Source organism: Macaca mulatta, chromosome 10 (assembly GCF_049350105.2).
Source record: "Macaca mulatta isolate MMU2019108-1 chromosome 10, T2T-MMU8v2.0, whole genome shotgun sequence".
NCBI classification, from domain to species: Eukaryota; Metazoa; Chordata; class Mammalia; order Primates; family Cercopithecidae; genus Macaca; species Macaca mulatta.
In genome coordinates, this window is record NC_133415.1 from 28,726,014 (window position 1) to 28,744,636 (window position 18,623).

Genomic DNA, 18,623 nt, shown 5'->3' on the forward strand with positions numbered 1-18,623 from the left:
AGCCACAAGGGTGAAACTGGAGCACAGCCGCAACCCCATTCACAGGCAGGAAACTGAAGCTTAGACAAAAGGGATTTACCGAGGTCAGCTGGCCCCAGGAGGTCTCAGACCTGCAGGTAAGCCCAGGACCCACCCACCCCTTACGCTGACAGCCCCCAGCATGGAGTCACTATCCCTGGGTATGAGAACGCACAGATGTCTGAGGCTTCCCCAGGCCTGTCTACACCCCTGGACTGGATGCTTACCACCCAGACCTGGAGTTGGAATCAGTCTCTCACAGTTTCCACCCTTGCGGCGCAGAGTTGACAATTAGAAAAAACACCCCTTCAGTAAGATTTAATAACCTCTACCTGCTGGAAACCTGTTGAAGGAACTATATGTATCCCTACAGAGAGCTGAGAGGTGGCAGGCGCCCTCTGGAGTTGGGCAATGACCCCTCGCACAACCAGCCCTGTCCCACCCCAATCCACAGCCACACACAGAGCCCAGGAGTGGGACAAGCACGGCCCAAGGACACAGGGTCCCCCAACCCCATCACAGCTCTGGCTCTATTCCAGAGCTGATCCCCCCACCCCCACTCAGGGCTGCCAAATCCTCCCGGGCCTCAGTTTCTCCATGCTGCACTCTTCCCTCTTAATTCCAAGAAGCCACAGCTGTCTCAAGGGTTTCTTCACGTAAGTCAGGTGACTCCCCCCAGCCCTCCTTCACCCACCCGCATACCTCACTCAAACCCACTCATCAGTCAAGAAACGGAGGCCACCCCCCAGCCCAGACTCAGTCGGATAAAAAACCCAGGGCTCTGCCCACCTGTGGGATCCTTCTGCAGGGTGCGCCCACACCAGTCTCACCCCCTTCACCCTGAAGTGCAACTCACTCCCACCACACAGGCGCATAAACCGAGGCTCGGAGAGGAAGAGGAGCTCCTCTAGAGTGCAGCAAGCATATGGCAGAGCTGAGAATGAAACTCAGGCCTCCAGACACTCCTGGGAGTGCCCTGGCCTGAGCCTCCCCACCTATGATGTTCACCAGCTCAGAGAGGGTGAGTGGCGCCTCTGGGTCACACAGCACTGGGGCACAGCCAGCTACCCTCACTTCCTGGCTCACCCGACTCCTGGTCCGGTCATCCAGCAAACCAAGGTAAGATTCCCTGCTGTGACCCAGCTCCTCCTTCCCTCCCCTAGTGGCCCGGGGGTGGGTGGGGCGGGGTGGGGGGAGGGAAGGCTTTAAAGGCACAGGAACTGCTCCAGGTGGGACACTTGCTGGCTCCTGGTCCCATCCCTGGGGCTGTGTGATCTGGGACGGCTGCAGGTCTGAGTCTGGCGGGGCCTCAAACCCTGAATGAGAGACCTGAGCTCTGAAGGCCTTGGTGGAGCTGAATGTGGCCAGGTTTCAGTGGGAGGCAGATTAGACCAAAGGTTCCCTGGGAGATGAGGCCACAGAGCTGGGGTGCAGCCAGATGCCCACACCAGGAGGAGCTGGAGATGTAAGCATCTGAGGCCCCACAAGGTCTGAGGAGCCTAGATCACCTCTACAACCCCAGGGCAGGGATGCCTCTCCTAACAGGCCCTTTCCCCAACTTACAGGGCTACAGGCAGGGCTCTAGGAACTGTCACTCCAAGGACCCTGGTCACCTGGGCTGAAGGGAGTCACATGATCCAGGAAGGTCCTTCCTCAACCCCCAATTTCAGGGTTCTGAGCAGACAGGCTGATGGAGGACCCCAGGCAGTTGAAGCAGGGGCATGAGGCCCATTTGTCCATCATGCCCTCACCTGCTCTGCACTATTCAATGAGATGAGATGGGGTGGGTGCCCCCACAGGGCTGGCAGGCCCAAGCCTCTCAGCCCTCAGATCGAGGTCCACACATGGTCTGCAGCTTGCCAGAATTGTCACTCTTAGCAAGGCACATGCTTAAATTCCTTCTTTCATTCCATCATTCATTCTCCCATCAAATCTTGGCCCCTCCAGATTCTTCTCTCCAGGTCTCATGCCCCAACCTGGCTGGGCATGAGACAGTATGGTCACCCCAGGGGGAAGAGCCCTAGGGAAGGGGCAGACACCAACCAGAATAGGGGCCTTGGGAATCCAGCCCAAGCTGGGATTGGATTTGGGGAGGACCTGCCAGGCAGAAGGAACCACCTAACCCTGAAGGCCAGGAAATGGAGCCTTTTCCAGGAAGTGAGGGCTGCAGGGGACCTCTTGACCACCCTAGGCCCTTCCTGAGCCCCGAGGTGTCAAGGCTGGAAAAGGAGGTGGCCGAGCTAAGACCTTCAAGGCCAGGCCAGTCTGAACTTTGAGATCCCTGGGAGGCTGGTGAATGTGTCACCAGGCCCAATAACCATTAACCCTGGCTCACTCATTAAGACCCTGGTGGGTGTCCATTAGCTCCTTGACCAGTTCCAGGAGCCGGGCAAAGGGCAGGGGTCATGGGAAGAAGGGAGTGCTGATTGGGGCGCTAGGTGGAGGCTGGCTGAGCTGGCTCTCTGTGTCCTTGTTCCTTGAGGAGTGTTCCAGGGCCAAGCTGGCCTCCAGCCAGGGACAGCTGCCAACACAGCCCGGGGCGGGTGCCGCCCCACCATTCTAGTGACTTTCATCTCCTTATCACCCCTGTGTGCTGGCACCAGCAGCCCACACTGCCTCGGGGGCCTCAGCCTGACAGGAGGCGCAAGGGGCCAGTCCAGTGCCCGGCTCAGCATCCAGCCACACGGCCCCTCTGAGAAATGGGCCCACCATGGCCTCCAAAGCCCTGTCTGTTTCAGCGGGCTGGGATCTGCCCCAGCTCTGTATCTGAGAAAACAAGCTCCTGGCATAGGAACTTGCGGCCTGAGAGGGGAAGGGACCTGCCCAAAGCCACTTGGCAAGACAGTGACCCACGACACCAGGAAGGCTGTGCAAACCACTACCTGCGACTGGCGTCTCATTGCAGCCCCACCCCACTGCCAGGTCCAGGAAGCTGACCACACTGAGTATCAGGAATCATCCAGAAAGCCTTGTGCCCTGAGTGGGCCATGGTAAGGGTCATGGCGGGGCGGGGTAGGGGGGCACGTGGGGGCGTGAGAACTGCAGTCATGAAGCTCACATTGAGCGAGCAATGCTGATGGGTCCAGATGCAAGCCATGCCTGGCCTATATTCTAGAACCACTGGAACAACATCTGAGGGAACCCTGGGAGCCAGAAACGCAGTATTATCCAGGACATTTTGTGTTCCCTGGTGTCCTGCACCAAGGAGACACTTGGTAAACTGGCTAAATAGAACTGACTTCAAATCCAAGCATCATAGCATTTGAGTTAATACTAGGATCACAGAATCTCAAGTGTTTGGTCTCTGATCTTCCAACATCCCAGAAAGGTTGGCTTACATACCTTCCCCAATGGGGAGCTCACTACCTCCAAAGACAACGGGACTATAGTTGGTTGGCAGGTTCTTTCCAACATTAAGCCCCAATTTGCCTCTTTGTAACACCTGCTGCAAGTGGGCCTGACCTCAGATCCTGCCCACTGTCAAAGGCCACAGAGCAGAGAAGCAGGGGCCACCCCAGATCTTGTACCTGGCCACAGCCTCTCTGAGCCACAAAGACCACACTGAAGGGATTTTGGAAGGAAGACTTCAGCTCAATGAAAGGGCGGGTGCCACTCAGTTGTGATGGAGGGAGGTCAGCACAGGCCAACTGTGGGCATGGGCAGAGCTCCTGTGCCCCCAGAGCCTGGCCAACACCCCCTGTGCCATCTGCAGCATTTGCTATTCCAGCACCTACCTTTGATGTGAGGACATAGGCTGGAGCATGGCCAAGTGCGTGGGCCCTTCAGAACTGTCAGCTTGTGCATGCCTGGGAGCACTCAGCAGCAGGGCTGGCCCGGCCCTTGATGGACCAAGTCCAACTCCCAAACTCAGAGGCAGGATGGCAGAGGCATGGGCCCTAGAGTCCCTGGGTTCAAACAACCCCAGCCACTGAAAGTGTGGGTATCTTGGTAGGCTTTCCCTTCCCTTGGTAGGCTACTTTCGAGGCCTCACAGGGTCTGGCCAGGCTCCAACACTGGGTCTGTAGTAGTTTCTCTCCTTTCCTGATGAGCACCTCAGAGCAGGACAGAGCAGAGCTGTCTTCCCTGCCCAAGGCACCCTCCACAGGTAGTATTTATCACATCACCTGCTAATTATCTGCAGTGTCTCAAAGCTCCAAGGAGAGGTTGGGGGTGGAGGAAGACTGTCCATGCCCCAGTCCCGACACCAAGCCATGGCCTGATCTCCAGGAGAGCCAACCCGCTCCTGTCTAAAGACTCCCTGGTGACGCCCAACCCCACCTGTTCACACACAGCCCCCCGTGTCTTCACTGATGCCAAAACTGCCCAGCACTTTCCACACACGCCATGCTCTCACCTGGACTTTTGGGGACCTCCCCCACCTCTTAGCAGCACCTTCCCAACTTCCTTTGCCTCTTGGATGCTGGGCTCAGGAATGCTCTCGCTGACGAGTCTGCATCCCCACTAGCTAATGTTTCAGACGTGCCGGGTGGACATGCCCAAGCCTGAGCTAAGCAGCTGCCTCCCCAGACCTCCAACGGCCAGAGCAGCCAGAGTCTAGCCCGGGGCAGCCGCCCCTGCATCCTCACTAGTCCTCTCCAGCTGCTCCCACCTCTACACCTCACTCCCAGCCTCACCTGACCGCCAGTCCCCACGGGCCAATCCTCTCACCTGGAGACTCCCAGTCACAGGCCCCAGCCCCTCTGCTATTTCCCTATTGCAGTCCAGGCACTCAGCATGTAAATCTGAGCACACCCCTCCCCTCCTGGGAAGAAAACACTCTAGAGGCCCCTGTTGTCCTACCTTGCTGGCGCCCATCCTTTCCTCTTTTTTTTTTTTCTGGAGGGGTGTGCCTGGATATGAACTATCCTTTCCTCTTGCTCCTTCCTGATCTTTGGGACTTTACACTGGCTCCATTGTCATGGCCTGAGGCATTCTTCAGACACCGATCACAATGCCACCTCCTCCTGAAGCCCTCCAGCACTGCACCTCACTCTGCAGGGCCAGCTGCTACTGCTGCCTCCTCCACAGTATCCACAGTGCCCAACAATCTTCACTGAATGGATGGATGCCAGCTGTCAGGTGGCTGTTTTTACTAAAATGCATCTTCTAGGACTTTACACTGACTCCACCTAGCCACCTGACAGCTGGCATCTCTAATCTTGTAATCCCAGCACTACGGGAGGACAAGGTGGGTGGATCACTTGAGACCAGGAGTTCAAGACCAGCCTGGGCAACATAGTGAGACCCTGTCCTTAATTTTTTAATTAATTTATTTTTAAAAAGGCCCAAGAGGACGGGGTTTGGGGAACTTCATGTGGAGGCTGACAGGAAGGTGAATAAGAACTCATCCACGGCCAGGTGCAGTGGCTCACGCCTATAATCAGAGCACTTTGGGAGGGCGAGGTGGGTGGATGGCTTGAGCCCAGGAGTCAGCCTGAGCAATATAGACAGACCCCATCTCTACCAAAACTAAAAAAAAAAAAAAATTAGCTGGACATGGTGGCACATGCCTGTGGTCCCAGCTACTTGGGAGGCTGAGGGGGCTGGATCACTTGAGCACAGGAGGCAGAGGTTGTAGTGAGCCGAGTTAGTGCCACTGTACTCCAGCCTGGGCAACAATAAAAAACCCCACTCATCCACGTGTCCAACTCCACCAGGACAGAAACTTCTGTACTTGGGAGTCTTCCAGTCCTACCCTATGTATCTCTTCATCTGACTGTCTATTTGTAGCCTTTATCTTTTTTTTTTTTTTTTTTTTGAGACAGTCTCTCTCTCTGTTGCCCAGGCTGGAGTGCAGAGGCATGATCTCAGCTCACTGCAACTTCTGCCTCTCGGGTTCAGCTGATGATTATCCTGCCTCAGCATCCTAAGTAGCTGGGATTACAGGCTCCTGCCACCACAGCCAGCTAATTTTGTATTTTTAGTAGAGACGGGATTTCACCATGTTGGCCAGACTGGTCTCCAGCTCCTGACCTCAAGTGATCCACCTGCCTCGACCGCCCAAAGTGCTGGGATTACAGGCATGAGCCACTGTGCCCCGCCTGTTTGTAGCTTTTAAAGTTTCCTCTGAGCTACTGACTTTAAGTGATGATAAAGTATGTCTGAGGAGAAAATAAAATAAAACATCCTTTGAAATAAACCGACAAACAGGTCTCCCTGAGTTGTGTGAGCTACTCTAGCAAATTAATTGAACCCAAAGAGGGTGCTGTAGGAACCCCAACTAGAAGCCGATTAGTCAGATGTTCCCAAAGCCCAGACTTGTGACTGGTGGGATGAGGGGTGGTCTTGTGGGACCAAGCCCTCAACCTGTGGTTTCTGAGGCCATCTCCAGGTAGACAGCATGAGAATTGAGTTGAATTGGAAGACACCAGCTGGCGTCGGCTGCAGAATTGATTCTTGCTGGGTGTGTGGGGAGAATCCACACATTTGGTCACAGAAGTCTTCTGTGATGATTGTTGTCTTGTGACAACAGAAGGAAAACACAGTAGTTGTGTGTGTGTGTGTGTGTGTGTGTGTGTGTGTGTGTGTGTGTGTGTGTGTGTGTTTTGAGATGGAGTCTCACTCTGTCACCCAGGCTGGAATGTGGTTGTGCTATCTCAGCTCACTGAAACCTCCACCTCCTGGGTTCAAGCGATTCTCCTCCCTCAGCCTCCTGAGTAGCTGGGACTACAGGCGCCTGCTACTCAGGCTAATTTTTGTATTTTTTTGTATTTTTTAGTAAAGACGGGGTTTTGCTATGTTGGCCAGGCTGGTCTCAAACTCCCAGCCTCAAGTGATCCGCCCACCTTGGCCTCCCAAAGTGCTAAGATGATAGGCGTGAGCCACCGTATTCAGCCAAAAAACACGGTTTGAGTTGGTTTTTCCTCACATGACCTTATTTGGAAATAGGGTCTCTACATAAGTAATTAGTTAAGATGAGACCATACGGGATTAGAATGAATGAGCCCTGCAGGGCACAGTGGCTCACGCCTGTAATCCCAGGACTTTGGGAGGTCAATGGGGGTGGATCACCTGAGGTCAGGAGTTCAAGACCAGCCTGACCAATATGGTGAAATCCTGTCTCTACTAAAAATACAAAAATTATCTAGGTGTGGTGCCGGGCGCCTGTAAGCCCAGCTACTTAGAAGGCTGAGGCAGGAGAATTGCTTGAACCTGGGAAGTGGAGGCTTCAGTGAGTCAAGATCGTGCCATTGCACTCCAGCCTGGGCAACAGAGTAAGACCCTGTCTCAAAAAAAAAAAGTAAAAATTAATAAAAGAATGAATGAGTCCTAAATCCAGTAGCTTGAGTTTTTTTGTTTTGTTTTGTTTTGTTTTTTTGACAGAGCCTTGCTCTGTCGCCAGGCTGGAGTAGAGTCGCACAATCTCAGCTCACTGCAACTTATGCCTCCCGGGTTCAAGCGATTCCCCTGCCTCAGCCTCCCAAGTAGCTAGGACTGCAAGCACGCATCACCGCACCTGGCTAATTTTTTTTTTTTTTTCCGTATTTTAGTAGAGACAGGGTTTCACCATGTTGGCCAGGATGGTCTCAATCTCCTGACCTCATGATCTGTCTGCATCAGCCTCCAAAAGTGCTGGATTACAGGTGTGATCTAGCACCCAGCCACTAGAGTTCTTACAAGGAGGCCATGTGAGCTGGGCATGGTGGCACTCACCCATAATCCCAGCTACTTGGGAGGCTGAGGCAGGAGGACTGCTTGGACCCAGGAGTTCAAGACCAGCCTGGGCAACATAGTGAGACCCCATTGCAGAAATAAGGAAGGCTATGTGAAGGCCACACAGACACACAGGTAGATGGTTTCAGAGACTGGAATGATGCAGTTGCAGCCAAGGAAGGCCAAGGATTGCCAGGAGCCATGAGAAGCTGAAGAAGCACGGAAGGATCTTCCCCTGGAGTCCTCAGAGGGAGCGTGCCTTGTCCTATACTTGGATTTCAGACTACTAGCCTCCAGAACTATTCTGTTGCTTTAAGCCACGGAAGTGGGTTGTGTAATTTGCTATGGCAGGTCCTTACTCTGTCTGTGGTTACACATCCAACAAGTGGCAGCCCAGGGGATTTGAATCCAGGCCCTGAGCCTATACCTGTGATCTCACCCTCCCCACCGCCAAGTTCTTCTGCCTACTACAGCCTCATGACAATTCCTGGCCCTGCAGAAGGTTGACAACCCGTAACTGTAGAGCAAGCGCAGGGGACATCCTGTCTCCACAGAGTATCCATCTGCTTCCTTCCTCCTAGTGAATGCCCCCAAATCATTCTGTATCCTTCTTTGCAGTGGCTACCAGGAGGTTCAGTGCCACCCAGCTACATGCTGAGGTTACATTAACCCTGAGCTGGCCTTTTTTCCTCCTAGGCTTGAAGAATACCACCAGGTGGGTAGAGAAGGGCCCAGAGGCAGTGCAAGGCCAGTTCCAGCCCTGGCTACAGCCCTCTACCAGCCCACTGAGCCATCTGGACCTTGTGTTCCTGTCATTTGAACTGGGCCACTGCATGGATGGCAGAGGGCTCGAGACGCCAAAGGTGTGGCTGTCATCAATTCCTGTCTCCTGGCAGGTCCCACTTGGAGCCTAGTATGTTCCCATTAGAGCCTGAGGTCTAGCTGTGTCCTCCCTACCTGATTCTCCAGCTCCCAACCTCTGACCTCACTGACTCCCTAGGGATGGCAGGGCTACCCAAAAGGATCCAGGGTAAGCCCTTGAGCTCCCACATCAGCCCTGGGAGCTGAGAGGACAATATCGCAATCCCTCCACCCCCTGGGTCTCAACAAGCACAGCTCTGCTGCTCAGGGTAACCCCAGGGAGAGGGGCCAGCAGCCTTCCATGTGGAACACATGGGCTGGCGAGGTGGAATCACGCCACCACGCCTGAGGGGATAGCTCTGCCTCTGGGGGTTCCTGTTCAAGTCAGGTTAGGTCAGAAATTGTCTCCAAGAGCCCATTTACCCTAGGCGCCCTGCAAGCAGGCAGAGAAAAGCCCATTCAAGGATCTAGGCCCAGCCACCACCCTCCCTCTTTTGCTGGAAAAACGTCCTCTAGGAACCTCTCAGCCAGGGACACAGAGGGTGGAGGATGAGAGGCAGGGGCTGGGGCAGTTCTCTGCCTTCCACAGGACTCTAAACTCTGGGCACTCCCCCATACCACTGCCTAGGTTGCCTCTTTCATGCCTCAAGGCTCAGCCCTCCATCCCCTCCTCCCTCCCCTCCCCCTGCCCAGTCTTCTCACATTCGAGGGGACAGTGTCCAGGCCTGGCTCAGCCTCTGGGAGGACATGGTCAGGATCTGGGAGCCCTCCCAGCTCTGGCTCCAGCCCTGAGGCTGCAGGGGAAGGGGAGGAGGGCTTACCTGCTGCCTGCTCTGGGCAGGGGGTCTGAGAGGTCCCTAGGGCACTGGGGCTGCTGCTTAAAGCTCTGACCCGGTCTGTCGCCACTTCAGTTCAGCAACAGCGCCTTGGCTCTGGGGGAAGGCACGCAAGGCCGTAATGCAGGTTTGCCAGGGAGGAAACCTATGGTGCCAAGGTGGCCTCAGGACAATACTGGATGCACTGTAGCGGGAGGAGAGGTTGTTGGGTCCAGCTGGCAGGTACCAGGGGAGAAGGGGATGCAAGTACCACTCCAGCAGGGGTTGGGGGTCTGTGGATGGTCAAGGGGCTAAGACATCCTGCTGTCCTCTGTCTTGTCTCAGGGACCCAGCCCCACAGGAAGACAGAGCCTAGCACCCCGCCCTCTCCCTACTACCATCTCTGGGCAGGCAGTGCTTAACCCAAAGGAAGGAACCTTGAATCTTCATAGGGTAATTAAAAGACACACACACACACACACACACACACACACACACACGGGTGATTGGCTGTTGTCCCTCACTATATGCCCTCGGACGGTGCTCAGTCCTTCCTGCACAACAGGTACCCATCCTCACAGGCTAGACACATGCTCCTTGCTTGGGGAAGTGGGGACTGCAGATAAGTGCCTCAAACATCCCCCACCCAGATGTGAGGGTCCCAGAGCTGGGATTGGGGCTGCAGGGGCCCAGCAGGCCTCCAACAGAGACCTAGACTTCTGTGAAGGGGGCCCTGGGAAGTGGGATACTCCTTGAGCAGGGTGGGTCCGTACTTCACCCTGGTCCTCAGAAGAGCCAGGGCCCCCATCTCACCCTGCCTGCCCCAACCCCCCCAACCCCTTATCAGGGAGGAAGACTGAAGTGGCAGATAACAGCCCGCCTGCTGCCAGCCTGCCTAGAGCTGGGCTTAACGGTTAACCTCACTCTTCATCCGGTTTATTCCCCAGGCTGGAGTCAGAGGTGGGGGCCTGCCCCAAACCAAAAAGCAGGAGGCAGTAAATATTTGCCAGTGCAGGAGTGTCCATGCAGTGTGAGCAGGTCCTACACCGCAACTGCCAGCTGCAGGAAAGATTCCTTTTCTTTTCTCTTTTCTTTTTTTTCCTTTTCTTCTTTTCTTTTCTTTTCTGAGACATAGTTTTGCTGTCACCCAGGGTGGAGTGCAGTGGCACCATCTATCTCGGCTCACTGCAACCTCCGCCTCCCCGGTTCAATTGATTCTCCTACCTCAGCCTCCCAAGTAGCTGGGATTACAGGCGCCCACCACCACGCCGGGCTAATTTTTTGTATTTTCAGTAAAAATGGGGTTTCACCATATTAGCCAGGCTGGTCTCGAACTCCGGGCCTCAGATTCCGTCTGCCTCGGCCTCCCAAAGTGCTGGGATTACAGGAATGAGCCATCGCGCCCGGCCTAATTTTTGTATTTTAGTAGAGACGGAGATTCACCATGCAGGGCAGATTTCTAAAAGCAGGTGGGGGCAATACCTAATGCTGGCACACGCAGTGGAACCCCCACACCCGCCTGGAATGCTCTGCACCGTCAAAGCGACTATTCCCCAGTCAGCACTTGGGCCAGAAGGTAGAGAGGTGCCAAAAGCCACCTCATCTGGGCCGAGCTCCGCGTCTCCCCTGGCAACTGTAGGTCCTTGGACTCTAGCGCCAAGACTGACACAGGCAGGGCCTCCTCCAGTAAGACCAGGCCAAATCGAGGAACCCACTGGCCTCGCTCCGGCGCGGGGTGGGGCGGGCGCTCAGCCTTCATACCCGCACGGGGCGGGGCCGGGGTGGGTGGGGGCGGGGCGACTATGGGCGGCCCCGGAGGCGGGGTGCAGACCGTCCAGCCTTCTGTGAGTTCGGCGCCCGCCGCGCGGTGGCCATGGGGGCGCGGCTGGGCCGGCGGGCCGGGCCTGAGGCAGGCTCCGAGGCCGGGGCGGTGGCCGGCTGCAGGCCCGCGCCCTACGAGCGCCGGGTGCGGTGGCTTCGCGAGATCCAGTCCACGCTCCGCGAGCGGCGGCCGGAGCGCGCCCGGCAGCTGCTGCGCCTCCTGCGCCAGGCGAGAGAAGGAGCCGGCCGCCCCGGGGCTGGCGGCCAGGGAGGGTCTGGGGGTCTAGGAGGCGCGAGGTTATGGGTTGTGGGCATGTATGGGTCGGGAGGCGAGGCGGAGCTGGTCTTGGGCGCGCACGGACGGGTTCCGAGGGCGCGACGGGCTGCTGGGCGCGGGGTCTTGAGTGGTCTAGAGGGCGGCCGGCTGGAGCGAGGGCTGGGTGAGGCCGGCGGACCGTGTGTGGAGAAGGGGGCCGCTGAGTGTGTCCGGGTCTCTGCGGTTTTAGAGGGGTTGTGTGTGTTCAGGGTGGCCCCAGCCTGGAGCTAAAAGCTCAGATTCAGGCCCTGGCAAGATGGGAAGGGCCCCGGGAAGAGTGGCAAGTGAGGTCGAATCATCTTGTATTGAGAGACAATGGAAGAAGGTAGCTTCCCCTTCCTCCAGGATTGGGGAGGCACTGGACCCTGGAGAGAGGACCCAGGGCTGGTCTGCCGGTGCAGCCTCATCCCAAGACACCATGGCAGCCCACACAGAGCCACCGCATGCATCACCAGTTCTCCAGCAGGCAGCTCATGCCCTTAGAGTACACACCCCTAGTATCTGTGCATCACAACACTTGGTCCAGTGGTGGCCCTGCTCCTACACACACCAGGTACACTAAACCCAGATCCCAAGCCCTGGGTCGTCCCAGGATGCTGGTCCCACCATCACCTGGGCAAGTCACTTTCCTCACCACCCCGTCCCCATCCCCTGCAGCAGCTGCCACCACTCCTGCCCCATCCTGTAAGCAGGAAGTCAGCCATGCAGGTGTTTGGCCTGCAGAAGTATACTAGAAATGGGGAAACTGAGGCATGGGGAGACGTGGTCATCCCAGGGTCCACAGAGAAAAACTGGGGCAAGCCAGGGCCAGAGCCCTTCTTCCTCTCTACCCTTCTCCACCTCCTCCAACTCTGGGTTCAGCAGGCTGGAAAAATGGAGCTGTCCCTTTAAGAGGAGCTGTCTAGACCATCGGAAGGCAGGCTGGCAGGTTGCGATCTGGGGCCCTGTTTGGGTCTGCCAGGCTCATCAGCCAGCCTTCCTTCTGGATCTTCCCTAGCTGGCATCTGTGGCAAACAGCAGAGCAGCACTGAATCAGCCAGGCACCCAGAGGCAGGGATCTCAGTCTGGGATGCCGTCTGGAGCCCAAGACACCAGTTGGGCATTTTAGTTGGGAAACTGGAGGAAAGAAGGGTCCTCAGAGACCAGCTAGGTCACCTCTTTCTGTCTCAGAGGTTGGGATTTGAGGTCCAGCCAGGGGCCTATCCTGCTCCATAACCTGCAAGGACCCTGCAGCTGTGACCCACGGACTTCCCTGCCTGGCCCAACTTCCTGTGCTTGGGACCCACGCACACAGCATATCACCTATGGATTGGAGAAGGCCCACATGGGGTCTAGAGGCCCCTCCTGGCTGTGGCTGCCATATCAGCTCTCAATCTCTCTTCTAAAGAGACCCTCTGGGCCAGACGCAGTGGCTCACACCTGTAATCCCAACACTTTGGGAGGCCAAGGTGGGCAGATCACCTGAAGTCGGGAGTTCGAGACCAGCCTGATCAACATGGAGAAACCGCATCTCTACTAAAAATACAAAATTAGCTGGGCAAGGTGGCGCATGCCTGTAATCCCACCTACTCGGGAGGCTGAGGCAGGAGAGTTGCTTGAACCTGGGAGACAGAGGTTGCAGTGAGCTGACATCACACCATTGCACTCCAGCTTGGGCAACAGGAGCAAAACTCGGTCTCAAAAAAAAAGAGAGAGAGAGAGACCCTCTGAAAGTGTTCAGCCCCACACCAGTCCTGTGGGAGTAGACAGGAGGAGAAAGTGGAGGAGTGAGGCAGGAAGGCCAGGGCAGGTCTGTGCAGGCGGTGGGGTGAGGGATGGGTAGGAGAAGAGGCTGGAGGCCTGAATCCTGGCAGGAGTGGTGGGGAGAGAAGGGATGACTAGGTGAGCTGGGGGAGAGAGGAGGAGGGCAGAGTGTTGGGGGGTTCCAGGGCTTCTGGCCCCAGTGCCTGGGAAGATGGGCATGGAGGCGCCCTACACTGAACTGGGGCATGGGGCATGGGTGGTGAGGCCGGCTTCAGGGTAGCATGCCTTTGAGACATCTGAGAGAGAGGTCCGCCCCCAAGGGAAGGATCCAGACCTGTCCGCAAACAGATGCTGGCAGCAGCTCAGGAAAACCAAGGGATAGGTGGGAAGGCAAAGGGTCTGAAGGGAATGCTGGGGCCAGGGGAATTTGAGGGGTCATAAGAAGAGCAAACCCCCGTCCATAAGAGGAGAGACCCCAAAGAATCCCACTGATAAGCCCTAAGCCCAGAGAAGGCAGTGTCATAGCCTAACACTTTACCTCGAGGTAACTGGTCTAAGGGTTCTGGAATTCACTTATCACTTCCCTGATGGCTCCCATGTCCCTCCCCTCTACTTATCCAAAGGGTCCACGAAGGCCAAGTGGCTTACACCTGTAATCCCAGCACGTTGGGAGGATCGCTTGAGCCCAGGAGTTTGAGACCAGCCTGGGCAACATAGTGAGACCCCATCTCTACAAAAAATTTTTTTTAATTAGCTAAGCATAGTAGTGCCTATCTGTAGCCCCAGCTCCTCAGGAGGCTGAGGTGGGAGGATCCCTTGAGGAGGCAGAGGTTACAATGAGCCGAGATCACACCACTGGACTCTAGCCTGGGTGACAGAGCAAGACCCTGTCTCAAAAAATAAGGAAAAAGAAAAGAAAGGGTTTGCCCACCACTGGACAGTTGGCCCATGGTCGCCTGTGGGGAGAATACAGCCAGCCTTAGGGAGGAGATGGAGACAGGAAGGGGCATAACCAGCATCTGGCTGGCTGGGGTGGGACCTGGAGATGGGAGACCCGACTGGCTCACTCAACTTTCTCTTCACCACTCACTCACAGGACCTGGGCCTTGAGGGGTCCCTCCTTACTGACATCCTCTACAGAGATGTGGCCTTCCTCAACCTGGTCGACCCCATCTCCCATGACCTGCTTATGAACCTGGCCCGGGAACTGCAGTGCCCCAAGAAGGTGAGGCTGGCAGGCATGGGCGCTGGGCTGGGCACTGTGGTGGACAGGGGCCAGCAGAGCCCAGGGCTGAGGTCTGGGAAGCTAGGTCCTTCTGTGGCTTGCTGTATGGCCTTAGGCAAGTCACAGTCCCTGTCTGAGACCTGCTGCCAGCATCAGTATATTAGGCTGGCCACCAGCTACAGCAAGTGTGAGCGGACCCTCAGAGTCCTGGGCAGACCCGTTTTCTGTGTGGCAGCACTGTGCACCAGGCCTGGGGACCCAGGCAGGGGAGACTAGCTGGGCAGAAGTCATATGGGGACCCTGAGGGACACAAACTGTTCTGAGAAATCCACTAACGGAACCAGACCCCCAGCCTCTGAGTTCCTGGGCCAGAAGAGAGCCGCCCTTGGCTAGAGCTCCCTTCTGTCCAGCAGTCTCCATCCTGTACAGACACCCTTGGGGACAGGTGCTCACTGCTTCCACCCACAACAGCTGGGGTCATAAGCAAGGCCCTCCTCATTGCTGGGGTGGAGTTTGCCACCTGCAGCCTCTACCCCACGGCTGCCCCACTCTGACAGCACCTGCAGATGTCCTGCCATGAGCATCGAGCCGCCATGAGGCTGCCATGTGACCAGCCACTGTCCCCCGACTCCTAGTCACAGTGAGTCCCGCACCAAAACAAGGGTATCCGCTATGGGCCCTGCCAGCTCTGAATGCCCAGGTCTCTGCATAGTCAACCCCTAGGACTCTGAGCCTACCCCACAGCCATCAGAGGAATGGCCAGGGCTTGCAGCTGCTGTGTGTGCCGCCTGCTCCTGGGGCTGTTCACAGAGGGACTGGAGAAAGGATGCAGTGGAGCATGCTCAGTGCCAGCTTTGTGGGCCGCGCACCCTGGATTCTGCCCTGAGCTGGGCCTCTGCAGGAGCCCAGTTAGGACTAAGAGAGAGCCAGGCGGTGGTGCTGTAGAACATTACATCCCCCAGCCCTGTCAGCCCAGACCCAGACCCCACGGGGCAGTCTCGCTTGGAGAGTGAAAGGAAGAAGAACATGCTGACCTGGCTTGTTCCTACTCCCTGGGATTGGCGTCAATGGAACAGGGCTCCCTCGAGGGGCCTGGTCTGGCCTCCTCCCCCTGTGGCAAGTCCCCGAGGGGTGCTGAGGGTGGGCAGGCAGCCGGCTGATAGCCCAAGACGCTGGCCCTGGGCCTGAGGACAAGGAACAAGGGCCCATTGTCTGGGCGTCCTCCCACTGGGCACTGCGGGACTGGACCAGCCTGTCCAGCTCCCAGAGGGCAGCCTCCCCTGGCTCTGTGCCAGGCTACAGCCGGGTTGGGGGGTGGGAGGGGGAGGCCCTGGTGGGCAGCTCAGTGATGCATGGTGCACGGCTGTGCTGACACACACACTTGGCTGCCCGGGCCCCTCTCCCCAAGGCCCTGAGGTGGGCAGGAGGGGCTCAGGTTCACCATGGTGACGCTACCCTCCCACAGGACTACGAGCTCTGGAAGTCCTCGGAGAAGATCTGCCGACAGCTCATCTACCACCTCACCCCTCACTCGAAGCAGCAGCAAGGGTCCAGCCTGTGCCAGAGGAAGACCCAGAGCTGGTAAGGGGAGCCTAGCCACTGCCCCTCCTCACTGCTGTTCCAAGGTCCCTTCTCAGGCTGCACTCTCACCAAGAGGCTGGTGCTGAAATCCCACCTGGTGAGGCCCTTACCTGGTCCACATGAGGGCCCTACCCTGGAAGTCAGCCTGACCTGTGGCAGCAGATGCTTCCCAAGCCAAGCTGAGCCCTCTGAGTGACCCGTTTGCCATTTCCCATGGGACGGTCCTGCCTCCTGCCATTCACACGTCCCTCAATCCCTGGCCTCTTACAAGACCTGGACACCCCAGCCCTCCACCCAACAGCTGAGGTGACCTCAGAAGGCATTTTCAGCTAAGACTTCCCAACAGGTTGTGGGGGAGGCAGATTCTGGATAGTGATTCTCATTTTAGAGGGAAGGAAACTGAGGTTCGGAGAAGTGGCATACCTAAGGCCACACTCTACCCTGATTTTCCTGTACCTTGTTGGGAATTCTTTGCCACTGCCAGGCTGCCTAAAGCTGAGGCCTCCGTGGCTGCCCAGTACCTCCCTCTGCCATGGGTCCCTCTCAGACACTCCATCCTGGAGTGACTCTATCCATGGAGCTTCACACACAGGCTCAGCCCAGAGCTGGCCACAGGCACCCAGGCCCAGGGGCCTGAACTGCTGCCGGGAGCTTACCTTAGCAGGCCTCCCCTGTCTGCCCTCCCACCTTGGGCCTAACAGGCCACGCTGAGCTTGGACCGCACAAGGTTGTTCCCTGCCATGGCAGGTGGGGGTCCTGAGGGTGTGCTCACTGCTGTCAATCCCCCAAAAGGCCTGTCTGCCTAGTTGGCTCTGTTCAGGTAACTGGGGAGAGACCTAGAGGGTTGGTGGGGCCAGAGAGGGGGGTCCTTTCTCAGTCTCTGAACTTCCCTTCCGAGAAAACACAGGAAGCCCTCCCCCAGGGCAGGTCCCCAGCCTGCACACCCAGGACCTCCCCTCCCACTACCCTGGGCCTGTCCCTCTCTAGCCCTGGTGCCCTGTACAGCCTAATAGCCATCCCTTTGTAGAAGAATTTCTCCCTACTCTAAAAGAATCGACCTCAGAAGTGGCACAGGGAAAAAAACATGTGGGCTCAAGAGTCAGAGCATCTCAGTTTGGGGATCTGGTTCCCCGCTTAGTGGTGTGTGGCCATGGAAGAGTTATCTCACCTATCTGAAAAATAAGTGAGATGTCAATGTAACAAGTGTGGAGATGCTGGGCACACAGTGAGATTTCAAATAATAGTTCATGAAGATAGAGCCTTACTGTGTGTGTATTCAATTCTCACAACAACCACGTCCCATTTTCACTAAAGGGGAAACAGAGGCTCTGAGCATTGCCCATGGCCACCCACTTAGAAAGTGACAGTTTGGGCCAGGCTTGGTGTCTCACGCCTGTAATCCCACCACTTTGGGAGGCTGAGGCGGTCGGATCACCTGAGGTGAGGAGTTCGAGACCAGCCTGACAAACATGGAGAAACCCTGTCTCTACTAAAAATATAAAATTAGCCGGGCATGGTGGTGCACACCTGTAATCCCAGCTACTCAGGAGGCTGAGGCAGGAGAATCGTTTCAACCCAGGAGGCAGAGGTTGCAGTGAACCGAGATCGTGCCATTGCGCTTCAGCCTGGGCAACAAGAGTAAAACTGTCTCAAAAAAAAAAAAAAAAAAAAAGTAAAAGAAAGAAAGTGACAGTTTGAACCTGGCTTTGCCAGACCATAGGCCTGGGCTTTTCCTGACAGGTTACTGTCTCTGGTCAGTGGGGGGACTGCCTGGTTGCCTAGTCCATCCCCGCCTGCCACCCTCCCACAGCCTCAAGGGCAGCCTCCAGAAGACTCCACTGGCAGAGGAGACTGTGGACCTCTCAGGCATCCCACTGTCGGTACGGGACGTGCAGCACATCACACACTATCTGAGCAGCCACGGTGCTGTGCTGGCGGTGCTGGACCTGAGCTTCACAGGGCTGAGTGATGAGCTGCTGCACCTGCTGCTGCCCAGCCTGTGGGCGCTGCCCCGCCTCACCCAGCTCCTGCTCAACGGCAACCGGCTGACGCGGGCTGCTGCCCGCAAGCTCACTGACGCCATCAAGGACACCACCAAGTTCCCTGTACTGGCCTGGGTAGACCTGGGCAACAACGTGGATGTGGCTTCCCTGCCCCAGCCCCTGCTGGTTGGCCTGCGCCGGCGGCTGAGCCAGCGCACCTCACTCCCCACCATCTACGAGGGCCTGGACCTTGAGCCTGAGGGTGGTGCAGCCGGAACCACCACCCCTGCCTCCACCTGGGACTCCACAGGTGCTGGGCTGGGACCGGAGCCCCGGGCCTGCTGCACCAGGTGACCCACCACCCACCTGGCTCATTGCTACTGACTTGTGATGCCCTCAAGCACATGGTAGTGGGCCATGAAGGTCGAGGAGGACTCACAGGCCCCCAGAGATCCAGTGCAAATGCTCAGCCTGAGATTAAGGGGACAGAAGGAGAATGGACTCATAGGAGGCCAGGAGGCCAGCCCCGGCTAGAGGCTCAGGCTTCCCTCAGTGGGAGGAGCCCTAACACCCATAGTGTGGACCCCGCAATAAAGAGTGACACCCGC

At 56.8% G+C, this 18,623-nt stretch overlaps 2 protein-coding genes across 52 annotated transcripts in view; one reads left to right on the forward strand and one right to left on the reverse strand.

The window, feature by feature from the left end:
- The window catches only part of GGT1 (gamma-glutamyltransferase 1), a 23,505-nt gene extending 22,331 nt beyond the window's left edge, over window positions 1–1,174 (reverse strand). For 9 of the 48 annotated variants that reach the window (XM_077950426.1, XM_028828631.2, XM_077950419.1 and 6 more), the window contains exon 1: window positions 808–948. The gene's annotated coding sequence lies outside the window, so the exon portion shown is untranslated. Of the gene's footprint in view, window positions 1–807 lie in introns of all 48 variants that reach the window. The other 39 variants (XM_077950452.1, XM_077950421.1, XM_077950411.1 and 36 more) reach the window with 15 other exon arrangements.
- LRRC75B (leucine rich repeat containing 75B) lies at window positions 888–18,623 on the forward strand. 4 transcript variants are annotated; one of them, XM_077950489.1, is made up of 5 exons: window positions 888–1,137; window positions 2,501–3,008; window positions 14,324–14,452; window positions 15,918–16,033; window positions 17,844–18,623. In XM_077950489.1, exons 2-5 carry the CDS (start codon window positions 3,006–3,008, stop codon window positions 18,367–18,369), a joined length of 774 nt encoding a protein of 257 aa, XP_077806615.1. In that variant the 5' UTR covers window positions 888–1,137; window positions 2,501–3,005; the 3' UTR covers window positions 18,370–18,623. The 4 variants fall into 4 exon arrangements, with proteins under 4 accessions (XP_077806615.1, XP_077806616.1, XP_077806614.1 ...); XM_077950490.1 differs by having other exon boundaries at window positions 2,924–3,008; XM_077950488.1 differs by having other exon boundaries at window positions 2,941–3,008.